The sequence below is a fragment of the Lissotriton vulgaris genome, chromosome 6 (assembly GCF_964263255.1).
Source record: "Lissotriton vulgaris chromosome 6, aLisVul1.2, whole genome shotgun sequence".
In the NCBI taxonomy this organism is placed as follows: domain Eukaryota; kingdom Metazoa; phylum Chordata; class Amphibia; order Caudata; family Salamandridae; genus Lissotriton; species Lissotriton vulgaris.
Genome location: NC_141694.1, coordinates 12,081,504 through 12,101,274, shown reverse-complemented (window position 1 = coordinate 12,101,274; position 19,771 = coordinate 12,081,504). Strand labels below are relative to the sequence as shown.

At 44.0% G+C, this 19,771-nt stretch overlaps 1 protein-coding gene across 1 annotated transcript in view; it reads right to left on the bottom strand.

The window, feature by feature from the left end:
• The window catches only part of LOC147706698 (phosphofurin acidic cluster sorting protein 2-like), an 825,692-nt gene that overhangs the window by 41,069 nt on the left and 764,852 nt on the right, over window positions 1-19,771 (bottom strand). The window contains exons 22-23 of the mRNA XM_086925834.1: window positions 6,207-6,430; window positions 551-664 (exon numbers count right to left, since the gene is read on the bottom strand). Of these exons, the coding sequence (XP_086781960.1) occupies window positions 551-664; window positions 6,207-6,430 (338 nt within the window). The remainder of the gene's footprint in view (window positions 1-550; window positions 665-6,206; window positions 6,431-19,771) is intronic.

Sequence of the window (19,771 nt, the reverse complement as noted above, 5' to 3'; positions counted from 1 at the left end):
TATCTTTATGGCAGGAGGGTACTACACCTTCTTCACGTCTGTATCAGTACAGCACCTCAGGGTTATGACTTCCTACTCACCTCGCACATTACCAACCCTTCTTCATCTTCACCCTGTACTTTATCCCACTCTATCTCTTCAGACAGACCCCTCATTAATGTTTCTCTACTTCCAGTAGGATCCTTTTACTCCTTCCACAGTAGAATACCTTTGGTTACCAACTTCATACAGATGTTTTACTTATGCAATGATCACTTTGCCTTACATCCTACCCTTGTGCTAGCCTCACAGCATGGCTTTCATCCCCTCTCCCCTGTTCCTTAAGTCATGTATTTTCCAATCACAATCATCACACAACGTACAGTTTTACTCCTCGCAGCATCGTGACTGTTTCTAAGGTTTCTTCCCTACTACGCAAGGTGCAACATGGTATGTGTCCCCTATCCAAGAGCTCCTTTCTGCCCTGGCTGCCCCCCACCACTCACTGTGCACCAAGGTGTTTCAGTCACCCATAAAGTACGGCACTTCTCATTTCTTCCTCAGTACTCACCACGCAACATAGTGTTCTGGTTCTTGGCCGTACAGATGAGCCGACTGATGCCGTCGATGATTTGACTCTTGGATTCCAGCTCTTTTTCCTTTTGCTTCTTACTCAAGAACATCACTGCTCACAAGGGAGAACAAGGTTACATGTTATCATGGTTGGTTCACCAGCCTCTCTATGGGGCACTGGCGGTTGAAGAGTGCCAAGATGTAGAGACACCCGTACACCCACATATATACTTGTACTTGACTGGTAGCAGACATTATGTGAGGGATGAGACTGGTGGAGGGCAATATGTGGGAGATGAGACTGTGGAGGTCAGTATGTGAGGGATGAGACTGGTGGAAGACAGTATGTGAGTGATGAGACTGGTGGAGGACAGTATGCGAGTGATGAGACTGGTGGAGGACAGTTTGTGAGGGGTGAGACTGGTGGAGGACAGTGTGTGAGGAATTAGACTGGTGGAGGACAGTATGTGAAGTAAGAGACTAATGGAGGACAGCATGTGAGTGATGAGACTGGTGGAGGACAGCATGTGAGTGATGAGACTGGTGGAGGACAACATGTGAGTGATGAGACTGGTGGAGGACAGTATGTGAGGGACGAGACTGGTGGAGGACAGTGTGTGAGGAATTAGACTGGTGGAGGACAGTATGTGAAGTAAGAGACTAATGGAGGACAGCATGTGAGTGATGAGACTGGTGGAGGGCAGCATGTGAGTGATGAGACTGGTGGAGGACAACATGTGAGTGATGAGACTGGTGGAGGACAGTATATGAGGGACGAGACTGGTGGAGGACAGTACGTGAAGGAAGAGACTAATGGAAGACAGCATATGAGTGATGAGACTGGTGGAGGACAGTATGTGTGGACTGAGACTGGTGGTGAACAGTATGTGAGTGATGAGACTGGTGGAGGACAGTGTGTGAGGAATTAGACTGGTGGAGGACAGCATACGAGTGATGACACTGGTGGAGGACAGCATGTGAGTGATGAGACTGGTGGAGGACAGCATGTGAGTGATGAGACTGGTGGAGGACAGCATGTGAGTGATGAGACTGGTGGAGGACAGTATGTGAGGGAAGAGACTAATGGAGAACAGCATGTGAGTGATGAGACTGGTGGAGGACAGTATGTGAGGGACGAGACTGGTGGAGGACAGTACGTGAAGGAAGAGACTAATGGAGGACAGCATGTGAGTGATGAGACTGGTGGAGGACAGTATGTGTGGACGGAGACTGGTGGTGAACAGTATGTGAGTGATGAGACTGGTGGAGGACAGTGTGTGAGGAATTAGACTGGTGGAGGACAGCATGTGAGTGATAAGACTGGTGGAGGACAGCATGTGAGTGATGAGACTGGTGGAGGACAACATGTGAGTGATGAGATGGGTGGAGGACAGTATGTGAGGGACGAGACTGGTGGAGGACAGTACGTGAAGGAAGAGACTAATGGAGGACAGCATGTGAGTGATGAGACTGGTGGAGGACAACATGTGAGTGATGAGATGGGTGGAGGACAGTATGTGAGGGACGAGACTGGTGGAGGACAGTACGTGAAGGAAGAGACTAATGGAGGACAGCATGTGAGTGATGAGACTGGTGGAGGACAGTATGTGTGGACTGAGACTGGTGGTGAACAGTATGTGAGTGATGAGACTGGTGGAGGACAGTGTGTGAGGAATTAGACTGGTGGAGGACAGCATGCGAGTGATGACACTGGTGGAGGACAGCATGTGAGTGATGAGACTGGTGGAGGACAGCATGTGAGTGATGAGACTGGTGGAGGACAGTATGTGAGGGAAGAGACTAATGGAGGACAGCATGTGAGTGATGAGACTGGTGGAGGACAGTATGTGTGGACTGAGACTGGTGGAGAACAGTATGTGAGTGATGAGACTGGTGGAGGACAGCATGTGAGTGATGAGACTGGTGGAGGACAGCATGTGAGTGATGAGACTGGTGGAGGACAGCATGTGAGGGATGAGACTGGTGGAGGACAGCATGTGAGGGATGAGACTGGTGGAGGACAGTATGTGAGGAATGAGACTGGTGGAGGACAGTATGTGAGGAATGAGACTGGTGGAGGACAGTATGTGAGTGATGAGACAGGTGGAGGACAGTATGTGAGGGATGAGACTGGTGGAGGACAGTAAGTGAGGGATGAGACTGACTGGATGTTACTCTGTGAGGAATGAGACTGGTGGAGGACAGTATGTGAGGGGTGAGACTGGTGGAGGACAGTGTGTGAGGAATTAGATTGGTGGAGGACAGTAAGTGAAGTAAGAGACTAATGGAGGACAGCATGTGAGTGATGAGACTGGTGGAGGACAGCATGTGAGTGATGAGACTGGTGGAGGACAGCATGTGAGTGATGAGACTGGTGGAGGACAGTATGTGAGGGACGAGACTGGTGGAGGACAGTATGTGAAGGAAGAGACTAATGGAGGACAGCATGTGAGTGATGAGACTGGTGGAGGACAGTATGTGTGGACTGAGACTGGTGGAGAACAGTATGTGAGTGATGAGACTGGTGGAGGACAGCATGTGAGTGATGAGACTGGTGGAGGACAGCATGTGAGTGATGAGACTGACTGGAGGACAGTATGTGAGTGATGAGACTGGTGGAGGACAGCATGTGAGGGATGAGACTGGTGGAGGACAACATGTGAGGAATGAGACTGGTGGAGGACAGTATGTGAGGAATGAGACTGGTGGAGGACAGTATGTGAGTGATGAGACAGGTGGAGGACAGTATGTGAGGGATGAGACTGGTGGAGGACAGTAAGTGAGGGATGAGACTGACTGGATGTTACTCTGTGAGGGATGAGACTGGTGGAGGACAGTATGTGAGGGGTGAGACTGGTGGAGGACAGTGTGTGAGGAATTAGACTGGTGGAGGACAGTATGTGAAGTAAGAGACTAATGGAGGACAGCATGTGAGTGATGAGACTGGTGGAGGACAGCATGTGAGTGATGAGACTGGTGGAGGACAGTATGTGAGGGACGAGACTGGTGGAGGACAGTATGTGAAGGAAGAGACTAATGGAGTACAGCATGTGAGTGATGAGACTGGTGGAGGACAGTATGTGAAGGAAGAGACTAATGGAGGACAGCATGTGAGTGATGAGACTGGTGGAGGACAGTATGTGTGGACTGAGACTGGTGGAGAACAGTATGTGAGTGATGAGACTGGTGGAGGACAGCATGTGAGTGATGAGACTGACTGGAGGACAGTATGTGAGTGATGAGACTGGTGGAGGACAGCATGTGAGGGATGAGACTGGTGGAGGACAGTATGTGAGGAATGAGACTGGTGGAGGACAGTATGTGAGGAATGAGACTGGTGGAGGACAGTATGTGAGTGATGAGACAGGTGGAGGACAGTATGTGAGGGATGAGACTGGTGGAGGACAGTAAGTGAGGGATGAGACTGACTGGATGTTACTCTGTGAGGGATGAGACTGGTGGAGGACAGTATGTGAGGGGTGAGACTGGTGGAGGACAGTGTGTGAGGAATTAGACTGGTGGAGGACAGTATGTGAGTGATGAGACTGGTGGAGGACAGCATGTGGGTGATGAGACTGGTGGAGGACAGTATGTGAGGGACGAGACTGGTGGACAGTATGTGAAGGAAGAGACTAATGGAGGACAGCATGTGAGTGATGAGAGTGGTGGAGGACACTATGTGTGGACTGAGACTGGTGGAGAACAGTATGTGAGTGATGAGACTGGTGGAGGACAGCATGTGAGTGATGAGACTGGTGGAGGACAGCATGCGAGTGATGAGACTGGTGGAGGACAGCATGTGAGTGATGAGACTGGTGGAGGACAGCATGTGAGTGATGAGGCTGGTGGAGGACAGTATGTGAGGGATGAGACTGGTGGAGGACAGTATGTGAGGAATGAGACTGGTGGAGGACAGTATGTGAGGAATGAGACTGGTGGAGGACAGTATGTGAGTGATGAGACAGGTGGAGGACAGTATGTGAGGGATGAGACTGGTGGAGGACAGTATGTGAGGAATGAGACTGGTGGAGGACAGTATGTGAGGAATGAGACTGGTGGAGGACAGTATGTGAGTGATGAGACAGGTGGAGGACAGTATGTGAGGAATGAGACTGGTGGAGGACAGTATGTGAGGAATGAGACTGGTGGAGGACAGTATGTGAGGGATGAGACTGGTGGACGACAGTAAATGAGGGATGAGACTGACTGGATGTTACTCTGTGATGGATGAGACTGGTGGAGGACAGTATGTGAGTGATGAGACTGGTGGAGGACAGTATGTGAGGGATGAGACTGGTGGAGGACAGTATGTGTGGACTGAGACTGGTGGAGAACGGTATGTGAGGGATGAGACTGGTGGAGGACAGTATGTGAGGGATGAGACTGGTGGAGGACAGTATGTGTGGACTGCGACTGGTGGAGAACGGTATGTGAGGGATGAGACTGGTGCAGGAAAGTATGTGAGGGATGAGACTGGTGGGGGACAGTATGTGAGATATGTACATGCTGAGTGTGTCACATTTAGCACTGGGAAGTGATGTGCCGTGCATCTGACCAAGTATCCCGAAAAGAGCTTACAATCCACTGGGAGGCATATGTCAACTGTCAAGATCAGAGCCAAGACCTGGGTGCTGTTGTGAAAGCTTCTTTGGATCATCAGGTTTATGTCCATTACTCATAGAGCCCCAAAGAATATTTTCACAACAGATTTGGGACTCAGAAGCTGGAGACCACGTTTGCATTTGGATGCCACTGCACAATTTCTTCCTAGGAACCGTGGGTGGTTTTGTCTGCTAAATCAAAAACAGAATACCCAAGATGTTGTTTGTTGTAGATTGTCTACAAGGAATGGTACAAAGTTCTTAGGGTCATAAGGAAGAGAAGAAGAGATACTGTCGAGTGTGTTGGGGTAGAAGTAACCCCACTGGTGGTGCAAAGGGAAGGGGAGGGAATTCCCCTTATCCGAACTAGGGCTCTGACACACCCAGTAAGCTAGGTGTCATGCTTCATCATATGAGCCTGCCCCTCGTCAGTTCGGCGCTGCAATACCTCACGGGCACCCGAACCGGGGCTCTTTGTCAGGGATCTTTTGTTCCTGCCGATAGGTGCAGTGGGGGTGAGGGGCCTAGTGTGTAGATGTGAACGAAGGTGGAGTGAATCTAAAATAGGTCAGTAAGTCCTAACAATCCATTTATTATAAAGGTAAACTGCCTGATAAAAAAAGGGGGGCGAGAGGGGTAATGAGACTAGGAATAATGTATCTAGCTGTGTATACCCTGCTCTCGAGTGATCAACATGTTTCATGCCTTGTATGTCGTAAACATCTGGGCACTTCCTCAGGATCAATGAATTTACTATCTACACTAAGTGGATAAGTGAAAAATCTACATACCACTATGTCTAGTTGATGACCTAAACTGTTGTCAAGTATGTGCTTGCAACAGTTGCCGGTGGGAAAATGGAGTCCAATTGGGTCCAGCATTCTCAAATGCGTAGTGCCACAGACCTACCCTGCCGCCGGAACCGTTGTAGATTGACACCTAACTGAAGTCAAAGAATGTAACTGTGAAGAAGCAAGAGTGCTGTGCACTACAGTCATACAAATCCATCCGCAAAGACCTCCCATGCTTCACCACTCAGCCGCTACCTCTTACCTTTCTTATTCTTCTCCTTGGTGACCACGGTCATGGCCATGGTGGACGGGGCATTCTGCTCTCCACTGCTCGGGATGCGGCTGACCTGCAGTGAGCGGAAGTTACTCTTCAGGGTATTCTTCATTCCTGCTTCCCTCTTCTCTCCATCCTTCTTCTTCTCTAGACCTTGAGTGATCCAGTAATCGACTTGTAGGCCCATCAACTCGCCTCCACAACCAGGAGAACTGAATGAGAGGAGATGCAATGATCGGCATAGGATTGTGAGGCTGTGCACAGCAAGCACCATACCCTCCTAACAAAAAACAATATTATGCCTATTTCTCCTGAATTTGTTTAGTTTTCCCTGAAAAGAAGACATTTGGCTAAACAAAGTAGGTTCTTTCCCCTCTTCAAACCTTGCACTGATCTCGACAAGAACCCAATAAAATATCATCTAGAACATTAGTGGCTCGAAGCACCAACACAATTTATCAAATGCATCACAATAGGAATGTCATGTTCAACAAACCCAAACAAAGCAGTAATCAAGACATCACCACCTAACTCAGGCTGCAAATGTAAACACGTTAACAAATACGGCCAACATAAATCTACAATAAAACAGTACTTCAACAAATACAAAATTACATCTAAAAACAACAATTTTTCCAAACAAATTCCCATCCCTCCTTGTTAACATGCCCACACTACAGTAACATGGATAACTCAAAAAACATACAAAAAGTGAAACCATGCAAAAGCAGATAAATAACAGCGCTTGCCGTCCAAATGAGAGCCACAACTGGATGTGGCCTGGAAAATAAAAGTATCTTTGCACCATCAAAGCAAAGGAACGCAGCATAAACTGGACAATGACTAACGTACGGAATTCAACAGGATTACCCTCATTGTTCTGTGCAAGAGACAGGTGCTGAGAGACTACACATGGCAAAAGTAGTTGTGTTTTCTTGGTGACAGTTCTAGCTGCATTACTAGCCTCATTGCTAACCATCTCCTTGCAAGACTGCCAGTCTGGCTTCAGATACCTCTACATTACAACCTCTGGCCCACAGATGAAGATGACCCCTGCCTCCTGATATTGTTGGCCCTCTCAGTCGCCTCTGACCCAGTTGACCATCCCACTCTTGTGTACACCTGGGATTCACCCACAATTTCCTTCACTGGATCACTTACTAAATTTACAGTCGACACCAGTTTGTCCACCTGAAGATCCCATCACCTGTGGAGTCCTCCAGAGTTCCTTACTGCCCCCTCTCATCTTAACCCTCTACATGGAACCCCTTGAGGCTCTACTCACAGAAAACAACATCAAGATTCACTAACATGGCGATGACTCTCAGCTCTGCTTGAAAGTCTCTTCTGCTTCAGACATCCAAAATCTCAAACACTGTCTGTGTATCATGCCGACCTGGACCTTCAGCGCCTTCCTGAAGCTCAATCCAACCATGACAGAACTCCTGTTCCTTGCTAAGAGCGCTAACAAGAAACAGAACAAACCTGACCCAATCACATGCATCTTGATGGCTTCGAACCCCAACGCTCCCCAATGCCAAGTCACTTAGATTCACATTTGATGCCAACTTCACCTTCAAGAAACAGATCGCCAAAAAAACACAACATCGGCGGCCTGGTACCAGCTCTTTTGTCTAAAGAAAGTGAAACCATTTCTTCCAGAAAGTGACTTCAAAAGTGCTGTTCAAGCCCTTGTACATTTGCATGTGGGTGGTGGTAATGCCTCACTCCACAGCCTCCCAGACTCCACACAACACCCATTAGGGGCGTCCTACACGCCACAGCACATCTCATCCTGGAGAAATACGATCACAACAACTCATCCAGATTTTCTCCCATTGCCGATCTTCACCGTCTTCAAAACTAGTCGCATTATCTACAAAGGCATCTTACTTGCAGACAAGCTCATCATTTCTGGTGGTCCTCTGCACAACTCAACCAGGACACCATCTGAGTGCAGACTAAGAAGGGTAAGAAAGTGAAAAAACAATACAGCAGGCCCTTTTCACCTGTGCACCCGGATCTGGATCAGTATCCTCGTATCCATCAGGACCAACCCAACACTGTTTCAGTTTAGGAAAGTGTTGAAGACTCACCTCTTAAGAACACTACATTACGTTTTATTAATCAGTCACAACTCATCTTTCTCTTCTATTACCCACTGACTTTATTGTATTGTAAATCAAATTTATATTGCACTTGCTACCCCTGATGAGGTGTTGAAGCGCTTTTTCGGTGAGTAGCACGCTACTCCGGTACCCATAAAGGATTAGTGGTGAATTAGTATAATGAAACATGAAAGTAATTTTAGTGGTGGATATGTTAGTCAGTTATTTGGATTGAGAAGGTTAATGGAGGGATAGAGAAGGGAAAAAAGGTTTGCATTTATAAAGTGAGTGCTACCCCTAATGGGGGGGGTTGAACTATTTTATTTTTCGCGAGTAGCACGCCACTCTGGAACCCATACAGTGTTAGTGGTGAATTAGTATAGTAAAATACTAAATTAATTTGGGTGGTGAACATGTCAGTCTGTTATTTGTGTTGAAAAGGATAGTGGAGGGCTAGAAGTGAAGGATTAAAAAAACATTTTTGGGGAGCTCATAGCAGTAAGAGGCGGCTTGGGATGAGTAAAAGGGAGGTGGAGGAGAAGGAGTCAGAGGGAGGGTTTAAAAAGGCTTGTTTTGGGGATCGGAATAGTAAAAAGAGGTATGAGATGATGCAAGGAGGCTTGGAGTAGGGAAGAGTCTCAAAAGGGTTATTTTTGGGGATCATAGTAGTGGTATGGGGTTTGGGATGAATGAGAGAGTGGAGGTAGATGATGTATTGACAGAGATATAGGGTAAGAAATAGGGAAGTGCATTGGAAAGAGTAGAACAAAGTGGTTTGAGATGAGTCAGAGAGTTGAGGTAGAGGATATATTGAGAGCAGTATAGGGTGAGATATAGGGTAGGGCATTGGACATGGTGAATTAGAAAAAAAGTCATAAATATAAAAATACACGAGTACATGGAAGGTATATATATATATATATATATATATATATATATATATTCACTGAAACAAACATAGATTTCAGGGACGTTATAGTTAGTTGGATATTTCACTCTTACAAACCATAGAAATTCCACTGTTATAGTTAGTTCAGCGAACTATAACTCGCGCCCCCGCAATGCAAAGCTGATGACATCACATATTACATCATGTGATGTGGTATTGTGGTATTACAATATGAAATGCAGATTTAAATACAAGTGATAAGCTATTAAAGTTAGTTTTTCTAAATCAGTAGTATGTTTAGAAGTGTGTTGTTCAAAATTATAAGTAGTATTATTGGAAATAGGTTTTTTAACTCTCGCAAGGGTTTGGGGCTCCATGGCATCGTGGTGGAGTCGCTACTCCACAAAATTACAGTACGAGTTTGGGGCACTTTTAGAAGAGAGTTAGAAAGGGTTAATATGATTAACCAATTGAAATGAGTTTTACAATTTGAAAAATTGAAGGGACAGCAATTGCTTTGAACCCGACACTCGGAGGAGCGAGGACATTCCGCCACAGCTAAGCTGCAAGACGGAGACAAGTTAAAAAGCCGTGAAGCAAAACGGAATGAATATCAGAAGCCCACTAAAATGTAAATGCGTGGGACACATTTTAAAGCACACGAACGAAAACGCATCATCAATCTTAGTAGTTGGGCGGTTTGAACGGCCACACCCTTCTGAATTTTACATACGTGGGATGCGAGCAGAACACATGACAAAGATACGTTTATAGCAGAATTTCAGGAAGAAACAAAGGATTCTGTGTTGAACAAAATAACGAATCAAAAGAAACACTTAGAATTCATTTAAATTGAGGGAAAAGGAAAAATTTTGAAAACAAAAATAGAGACAGAAAATTTGTGTCTTGACAAAGATGGTGTTATAATTTGGAGCCCATCGAAACGAGTCGACGCTGTCGAGAACATAATTCAAGGACTGACACAAACTGGTTGAATATCGATTGGATCAACATATTAACTGTGGTGTTCCTGAGTCCAATTGAATGTGTATTGGTATTTGACAAGGGTTGCGTCATACATCTGTTTGTCTCCATTATGCTGGTAATAATTGCAAACTGTCTAATAATGATTTTGTGATTCATATGTATTGCATGTTTTTTAAGGAAGGGAGTACTGATTTTTTTGTGTTGTAAGTGTATAACTTTATGTGATTTTAACTTTTTTGTACAATGGAACGTGAACAAAAATACTTTTTTCATACAATGTAATGATTACATATTGGATATAAGATTAAATATTTTAATGGATTGTTGACTATGGTATTTGAACAATTTGGGCCAAGGGAATTTTTTCTTCCTTTGGTAGTGGTACCTAATTTCCCTTGATAGCATTAAGGGGTCCCTCTCTTTTACTTACATTTATTTCTATGCAGAAAGAGAGGGAAAGTTTGCCATTACTGATTTTACCTTGTTGAGAGTGCTGCATTACATTTATTGTGTGAGAAAGAACATTTTTCATGCGTTTCTGATATTTGATATTCTGCAATACTATTATAGAGGTGAGTTACACATTTGTAAGATGTGTTATGTATTGTGTGTAGTGATATTTTTAAGTTTGAAAATACATATTTTTTTTAAAGATTACAAATTATTCCAAAAGTGTGCTGTTTGAAATATGTTACGAAATGTCTAAAAAGTCTGAGTAGTTGCTGAATAGTCAAGCTGCAAGAGAAAAGGGAGTTTTTTCCCCAATATATTTTTATTGGCATTCACATTTGTATACAGAACAAATTATGACACATAAAGACATGCTGGAAGAGGGATTAAATATTATGGTTATTGGTATGAGGCTGTAGAAAGGTATAGTTGAAGTATGCTGTATATATTAAGGGACCGATTCCGATCCGGTAAAATTACCGTCCGTACGATTCGCATCCGGAGCCGTCTCCGTATGACTCGTACACACTCCGTACGACCCGACGAGTACGATCCGGACCGGGGTATCAGGACGCGAGTCGTAAGGTCCACGTCAGGTAAGGGCGATTCGTACGGAAAAGCGCACAATCACATACACACCGTACGGCGCGTACCCCCCCATGATCGCAGGGTTACGGCCGTAACCCTGTGATCATGGGGGGTACGCGCCGTACACCCAGCGAACATGGGGTACACGCCGTATACCCCCCATGATCGGAGGGGTACGCGCCGTACCCCTCAGATCATGGGGGGTACACGCCATACCCGGGGGGTGGAGGGGGGGGGCTTTCTATACCTGTTTCGTCATGACTCTGCTTTTAAGGCTGTTTTCAGCTCCCGTAGAAAAAGGGTCGTACGGTGCATACCCGACACGTATCGTACTTGCTGGGTCGTATAAGCCAGCCGCGAACCATACAGATGTTGCATACAGCGGGTTCCGAGTGAGACTCGTACGGAGATTAGAGTCGTACGGTCTCTGTACGATTCGTATGGAGTCCAGCTCTTGGTACGAATCGTACTTCGTCGTACGCACAGGGGACGTTGCAGGGTACGATCCGTACGGGAAAAACGCTCCGAAAGGCTATTCAGAGCGCTTTTTACCGGATCGGAATCGGCCCCTAAGTGTGGGTTAACAATGCCTCCTGTCCTCAGTTTGGAACTTTAATTACTAAGGATGTGGCAAGAATAAAAGATTGGCAGCGAAAGGTTGTCATGTTTCGGAGCGATAAGGACAGATAAGGACAGAGTCAGCACAAGTGTGATCAGGAGCTCAACAAGAGCAAGATTCCTTTGCGACCCCACAGCAGCCAAATTGTTCTCCTGTAAAAGAGACTAAATCAGCAACTGTCACTCTGAAACGAAGACGAGCGAACGAGCTCTATGAAGATTGGTGAGTAACGTACTTACCAGTCACAGGCTATTCCTGACAACAACCATCCTCGATCTGGTCTTGAAAAAGGCTCACAGACCCATTAGGGCTACCAAGGTCCGAAACATGACGACATTTCACGCTCTATCACTAGGTACGGTGGGACAGTAGCACTTCCACCCCAGCACTGCCCTCACAGTTCTATTGTGGTAATGTTCCGTCAGCTTTATACATTTACCTGAAGAAGGCTACTACCCTAAAACTGTAGAATACATTCCAGCGCTCAGGAAAAGATTGTGTGCTGGAGAAAATGTTTTGTATTTTTCATTTACGAAGGTACATTTACACAGCGACCTCACGTTTCCGAGTTCTACTTGAATTAAAATGTGCTTCCTCCTGATATACATAGAGACCTTTGTGTTATACTGGATGAATGTGCTGTCCAGTCTCGTTTCATCTAACATGCATGCTTTCTCCTGTTGTCACAAATCGGTCAAACAAATTGATGAACAGAAAATACAAATAAAAGCTCCCCAACGCAGGGAAAAACTCCCTGGTTGCGGAGGCCATTAATTATTTGTTTTTCAAATACAAACTCACACTTTGAAAGGACGTTCACCAAACCTTTGGCACCATTAGAGATCTCTACATTTGGCAAGTGGTAGTTAATCAGGGTGGCGGACATTATGTCTTGGCTTCCATGACTGACGGCCGTATTCTAAATCAGGCCCTTTGTCTAGAAACAACCAGGTAAACTTGCACAAAAGCAAATCTACACCTGTGATTTTGTAGTAAATGTACTACTTCTGGCTATTCATCATTTCCGAGTGTAAATAAACAGGGGGTGGAGCCAAATTTATAAGTGAAAAGGTACTACGGACAAAATGAACCTAGGAGTAATTCCAGCACCACACATGGCCTACGACTGATACTGCCACATCTTTCCAATATAAATAATGGAGGCAGGGACTTAAAGTAAAAAACCATAGCAAATAATGGGAAAATAAGCTAATTTATTTAAATTTTGTATGAATTTTATATATAAATTTAATGATAAAAAGTTATTTATAAATAACAATAGATATTTTTTGCTCAACTATTTTAATACCTTTGTACATTTAAAAGTGAAACTTTCCTTTTCGAAATCAATAATAACATTATTTTAAACTAATTCTATATATAACATTTTGTAATCCATATATAAAAAAGAAAGTATGTCTGTCTGTTTGTCCTTTATGCATTCCTACACCATTCATCCGATCGGCATGAAACTTTGGGAAGTTGTTGAGTACACTCCCGCGAAGGTTTCTGGCAAAAACAAAAAATTATAATAATAATTAAAAGAAATTGTTAAACTTGTTTAGTACACTCCCGCGAAGGTTTCTGGCAAAAAAAAAAAAAAATAAAACAATTTGTTAAATATCGGCCCCGCCCCCCCAGGGCCCTCATATAATCTTTCCAATACTGAACGTTTACAGTTTCCGGTGCGACTCGCTTTTGCAAAGACCATCAACAAAGCACAAGGACAATCGCTGCAAGTGTGTGGACTAGATTTGGAGAATCCGTGCTTCTCACATAAATAATTGTATGTGGCCAGCTCACACGTCGGAAAACCTTCTGATTTATTAGTGTACGCACCAGACGGAAAAACAAAAAATACCGTGTATCCACAAGCACTCGAATAAATAAACAGAATTAAAACAACACTATAAAATGTTTTCCATATTAAAATGAATAAGTTTCAATAAAAATGACACAATGGAAATTGAATGTGATCATAACAAGTTTCCTTAAATTTCCTTTCTTCTGAGATCGCAGCAACGCGCGACGGGTAAGCTAGTTTGTAATAAATAGTACGTAAAAGAAAATATTTTTTTTGGGTGGGATTTTTTAACAAATCTTAAAAAATGAATTGCAATTTCATATATTTAAATTAATTAAATATTTAAGTCCTCATAATGATAGCGGGCGGACCGCCACAGGTCATTGGTCTGACCGCTGCATCCCAATGCAGCCTGTTGGACCGCGTAGGTCGGGGTAGGACCGCCGACTCTGACAGGATTAAAGATCCCGTTGAGACGGTGGTCGGATCCCTAAGCCTACAATGGAGGCGGTGCCTCTGCAGGCACCGCCGTAGGGATTAGGATATCCTGCCCGACTGATTGTTCATGACGGTCTCACCACCATGAAAAGCCAGACAGAAAGGGACTTTGGAGGCCTCAAGCAGGGCCCCCGTCCCTCTTAGGCCCCAGTTAAGTGGCCCTGGGGGCACATGTAGAGCTCCCCCCACACACATCCATTCACTCACTCTGTGTGCATGGCACCCTGTGGTGCCTGGCACAACGTGCATGGATGTGCACAAAGTGCCTTTTTCTACTGCAGCTTGTATTGCGGCCACAGTACAAGCAGCAGAGGAAAAGAGCACTTTACGACCGCCTGCAGGGCGGTTCTGTCATAATAGGGCAAGGAAGATCATTGTCGGATGGCCATCTGCCCGATACATTGGAGATTGGCCACCACTAGAGCAGAGATCTTGCTCTGGTGAAGTATTCGGAAATTGTAAACAGTTTATTAAACGTAAAAAAAAAAACTAAAGCTATTTTTATTTTAAATATTAATGCAAATTAATTCTACATATTTTTTGTATTTACTTCTTTATTTTAAATACAGCACACAATAAAATGCTACAAGGCTATTAAAATAATTTTCAATCAAATATTTCATTATTTCATCATATTCTACGTTTTGTTTTTGCATTCCGTCAGTGTTTCTAGTTGTTTAAAGTTTTTGTTTGTCAGAAAAGTTGCTCTATACTTTTCTCCATACAGAATATCCTTTCCATCTAAGACTTTTTTTCTCTGTTTCTTTTAAACTAGGCAATAAAGTTTTGTGATCTATCTCTGAGCTCTGTTTTCTATGCCATCAATAGTATTTCAGGATTCCACTGATCCTGTCTCATCTTTCACTGAATTCCCGCCATTATCTTGGCGTCTTTAAATTTTGATACATCTGATCTCCATTTGATTCCCTTATTTCTAGTGGCTTTCTCTATCACCATGAAATCCTCTTCCACTATGTATAGGTGCGAGACCACTTCCAGAAGTAAAGGGCCTATTTTATCTGAGATTCCTTTTTGCGATCTCAGCAGGGCAGATACGTTAACAAGGATCAATTTACCTTGAATCCCTTGAATCCATTTGGGCCTACCTACTTTTTTGCATCTGGAAGTTGGGGGGAAGGAGGGGTGGCTTTTTTGCTAAGATTGCTCACCCCCTCCTCATGTGATCCCATTGTAAAGCACGAATGGGCGAGAGACGCTTATCGTCCCCTGCCGTGGAATATGCACTGGGTCACCACTCTTTTCGGCTTTCTGCCCAGACCATTCAAATTCCACAAGAGGATTTTCAAGCTCTCTCTTGTCCCAGTTTTCTCCATTTCTTACTCTCATCTTTTCGGACATGATTCGCCCTGAATCTCTTAGTGCTTGGCTGAAAGTGTGATACTTTGTGAAAGCAGCACGTAACGACGAAACATATGCAAACCACCAAAACATGTATTATAGTGAGGTCATCAGTATGGTGATGTGATAAGCAATATTACCAGTGATGTCATCAATAATATTATTTGTGAAGTCATGAACAGTGCATTAAATACTACTCATAATTGTCCAATTTCTATGGTTTCTAGCATTTTTTTATAATCAAGGTCATTTTAATAGCTTTTTTCAGAAAAGTTCTAAGGGTTTTTACACATTTTTTAATATCATATAACTAAAGGAACCCATATCTTGTCATTCACGTTTCTTCAGTGAATATCTGGGGATTTTTAATGATATACTGACTTAAAAGAATGAAAGTTTGTATATGACTTTTAATTTTTGGACGAATTTTCATGCTAGAACGGAAAGAAATGAGCCTAATGAATTCACAGATGATAATAGAAGGAAATAATTTCCTCTTGAATTTAAAAACGATTTCTTATAAAAAAATAATGAACACGTTTCTTACCTTTGGTAACGCCTTATCTAGAAGTGACTATATCCAGCCGCAGATTCCTTACCTAAAAATTTCTCCAGGCATCAGACTGAATCCGTAAGATTTTTTGGGAGCAGTACCCCTGCACATCCGGGAGGTGGCATCGATCAGTTCCGTGTCCATAGTTGTCCGCGCCAGAAGTAATGTCACAGTACCTATATAGGCGTCACCCAGACACGCAGACGTCCTTTTCTGTTCACGACTTTCCACCCCAAAAGTGCGGACCCATGAAGAACACTGACCACTGGGGAGTCAAAACTAGGTCCCTGACAGGGGTCATACTTGTCCCTAGAAATCAGTTCGCAGAGTGGGGAGGATGGCGGGTCGGTAAGGAATCGTCTGCTAGATATAGTCTCTACCAGATAAGAGATTACCGAAGGTAAGTATCTTGTTCATCTGATAGAGACTTCTACCCGCAGATTCCTTACCTTAGAATAGATACCCATGAAATACCATCCCAGAAGGAGGGTCTGTGAACCAATTTCAAATAAGGAAGTCCTGCAGGACCAAACGGGCAAAGTGCCCATTCGTGCAGACCTGGGAGGCAGTAGTGCTTGGTAAACGTGTGCAGAGACAGCCACCCACGTTGCTGCCTGGCAGATGTCCAGGGCTGGAACCCCGCATGCTAACACAGTGGTTGCAGCTTTAGCTCTGGTGGAATGAGCCTTCAGGAGGTTGCTTCGTGGCCAGTGCATAGCAGATTTCGATGCAGAGCAAGATCCATCGAGAGATAGTCCGCTTGTGCAACACCAACATAGCCCACGAAGAGTTGGTCGTTCACACAGAACTCTTGTGTGCGGTCAATGTAGAATGACAATGCTCTTTTTGGATCCAGTCACTCCTCTTCATTAGAGGGATGTGGAGGAGCAAAAAAGGTAGGCACGCTGATTGGCCTACAGGAAAAGGAGTGAGCACTTTTGGCAGAAGGGAGGCCCTTGTGTGAAGCACCAATTTCTCAGGACAGACAAAGAGGTAAGGTGTTTTAGATAATAAGGCCTTAGCTCATTCACTCTGTGGACAGATGTAATTGCCACAAGGAAGGCTGTTTTGATTGTCAAAAGCCTGAAGGGACAATTATGGAGAGGCTCGAAAGGAACGCATAGTAAACAAGCATTTGCAATGCAATAGGTCTCGCATTATTAAAGTTTGAGCTTTTGGCATTGCTAAATAACAATGCCTTTTATTTTGTTTTCTTTTTAAAAAACATTAATAAAAGGCATTGTAATTTACAATGTCAATTGCATAAATTTGCGTCACTGTGAAACCTATTGCATTGAAGGGCTGTGGTGAAAAGTGTAGGAAGGTGGGGTCTATATTCAACAGAGCCATTTTATGTTTAAATAAATGTGCAAAAGACTTAGCTGCAGCTTCCTCTTTGGTCTACAAAAATATTTGTGGATGAATATAAATAAAATAGATACCATGAGCAGACTGGATTATTTAATGCACTACTATTGGAATCTCCAAAATATTTAATTGGGAGATTACAAAGAATCCAGAATGTGGCAGCTAAGCTGGACTTGATGAGACCTCGCCAGTCTTCTGCCTCCAAGGCCCTAACGGAGCACCACTGGCTCCCTGTTTTGCAGAGGATTCATTTTAAGTCCCTCTGTGTCGTGTTTAAGGCATTGCATGGATTGGGGCCCTTACCGTTGCAGAAAAAATTCAGCTGGTATGCTCCTACCTGTTGTGTCCGGTCATCTTTGGCCAACTGGTTGAAGGTACCCCCGATTAAAAGAGCTAAACTGGGGGGACAAGTCTTCAGTGTTGCTGCAGCAAGGCTTTGGAACAACATACCCTCGGAGTTGCAGCGAATTAATGATCTGTTGCAGTTTAGAAGGAAAATAAAGACCTGGCTCTATCCCAGATTATCAGGCTAACTTACTTCCTTGTCAAAGGCCTCCCGTCTCACACCGCCAGTATACCTGCTATGTCGCAGTGCGCTATACAGGAAGTGCTTACATTACACAACGATAATAAAGAAAAAAAGATAATATATATCAATCAAAATGCAGCGTGCATAGTGTAAATATGATAAACCCCTCAACTTGCATAGTGTAACATCAGACCCCCACGATATATCTATAATGTGCACAGTACACATTTATATCTATATTGTGTCTTTCATAATCTATCAGAACCCCTGCCAAAATAATCCCATATGAATATGAAATGGCGCAAACATGTATAACAAAACACTTCAAAATCTTGGGTATACTGCGTGAGAGTGATAAATGAAAGATATGTGTCTTTAAGCAGCTACCTCATGGATTGAACATAGAGACCAAAAGAGGCCATGCCGGTAATTATCACTTATGATGGAGAGGGATAGCGTGATTATTAAATGCTGTGTTAATTACCTCTCAGCACTGGGCAACAAAGAGCTCACACCCAGTCAAGCGTATGCCTGACTGTGAAACTCTGCCTCAAGTGTGTATTTCAAAGAGCTCTAAGGCTGCCCCTTCATGCAGCAACCAACAGGACTACATATCCCATAAGCCCCCTCTCCCTCACATCCAAACTCCTGAACTGGCCCAAACGGCAGTCAATAGGCTTTGAAAATGTACATTGTAAGTTCAAATAGACATCTAAACCATAGCATGCATGATGAAACCGGCAGTCGGAAAGTTCAATGCCTTACGCGAAAATAGTCAAACAAACAAGGTTTTACCATTGTACTTTAGGCCCCCGAGATTGATTTTCATTGTATAAACAAATGTGAGCTGAAACACATCCTTATGCTGCAGGTATCACATAGTCTCCATTATAAATGCACCATGAAGTCTATGAAAGTTAATCACTGTGCAGGGTCAGGAAGAACATTGCCTAAAAAATCCACATGCGAAGCAGACCTCACCATATCAGCGTTGGCTATGATGGTGTCCAGTCACCAGGTATCCACCGGATAAAAGCACAAGGCATTACGGGTTAGGGGAAAGCAAAGACCATGCGCTGAATGCCACAGAGACCTCCTTGCGTCGAGATCTCCACCTCCCACTCCGCAGTCATCCATTGTTCCTCTTACCTGCGGAATCCCTGGGGGCTAATCAGAAATGCACTACCATGCCACATACTCCAAGCTGCGGTCAGCTGAGAAGCCCAAGAACGACTGGTGGTGCGTGAACAGTGCCAACCGCCGGCCTTGATGAAATATCCAAACACATCCCTGCTCCATACGAAGAGGGCACGCACAGAGAGTTGAAATAGCATGATATGAATCCTGCGCCATTGTTGTTCGTTTGAAAATGTAATCTGAGAGCCATGGGATCCTTGTTCTTATCGCACAACCATGCGAATATTGATGCGCAATATTGTAATGCACTCACCTCTATATACAGTTAATTTCTTTGGATTTTCGAGTGCTCATAGAACTATTAACCAGGTCCAAAATTCCCATACCATTTCGAATTCACTAATCGCACCATCTGTATATAGTAAAATAAATACAATAAAAAAATATCCTTGTTAGACAATTATTGCCTATTCAGCCAGACCGCTATAGTCTATCTTCTGTACGTTGCACCCCATTCTCACCTGTTTATGGGTAAAAAAACATATATAACAAACTGTTTCCTATCCTGGTTCAACCAACCACCGTCTTATTAGCCAAAGATACCCGTTCCATAAGCGTTATGCCCGCCAAAAACTGGAAATTACAGCAAGCATTTCCGGTTGGC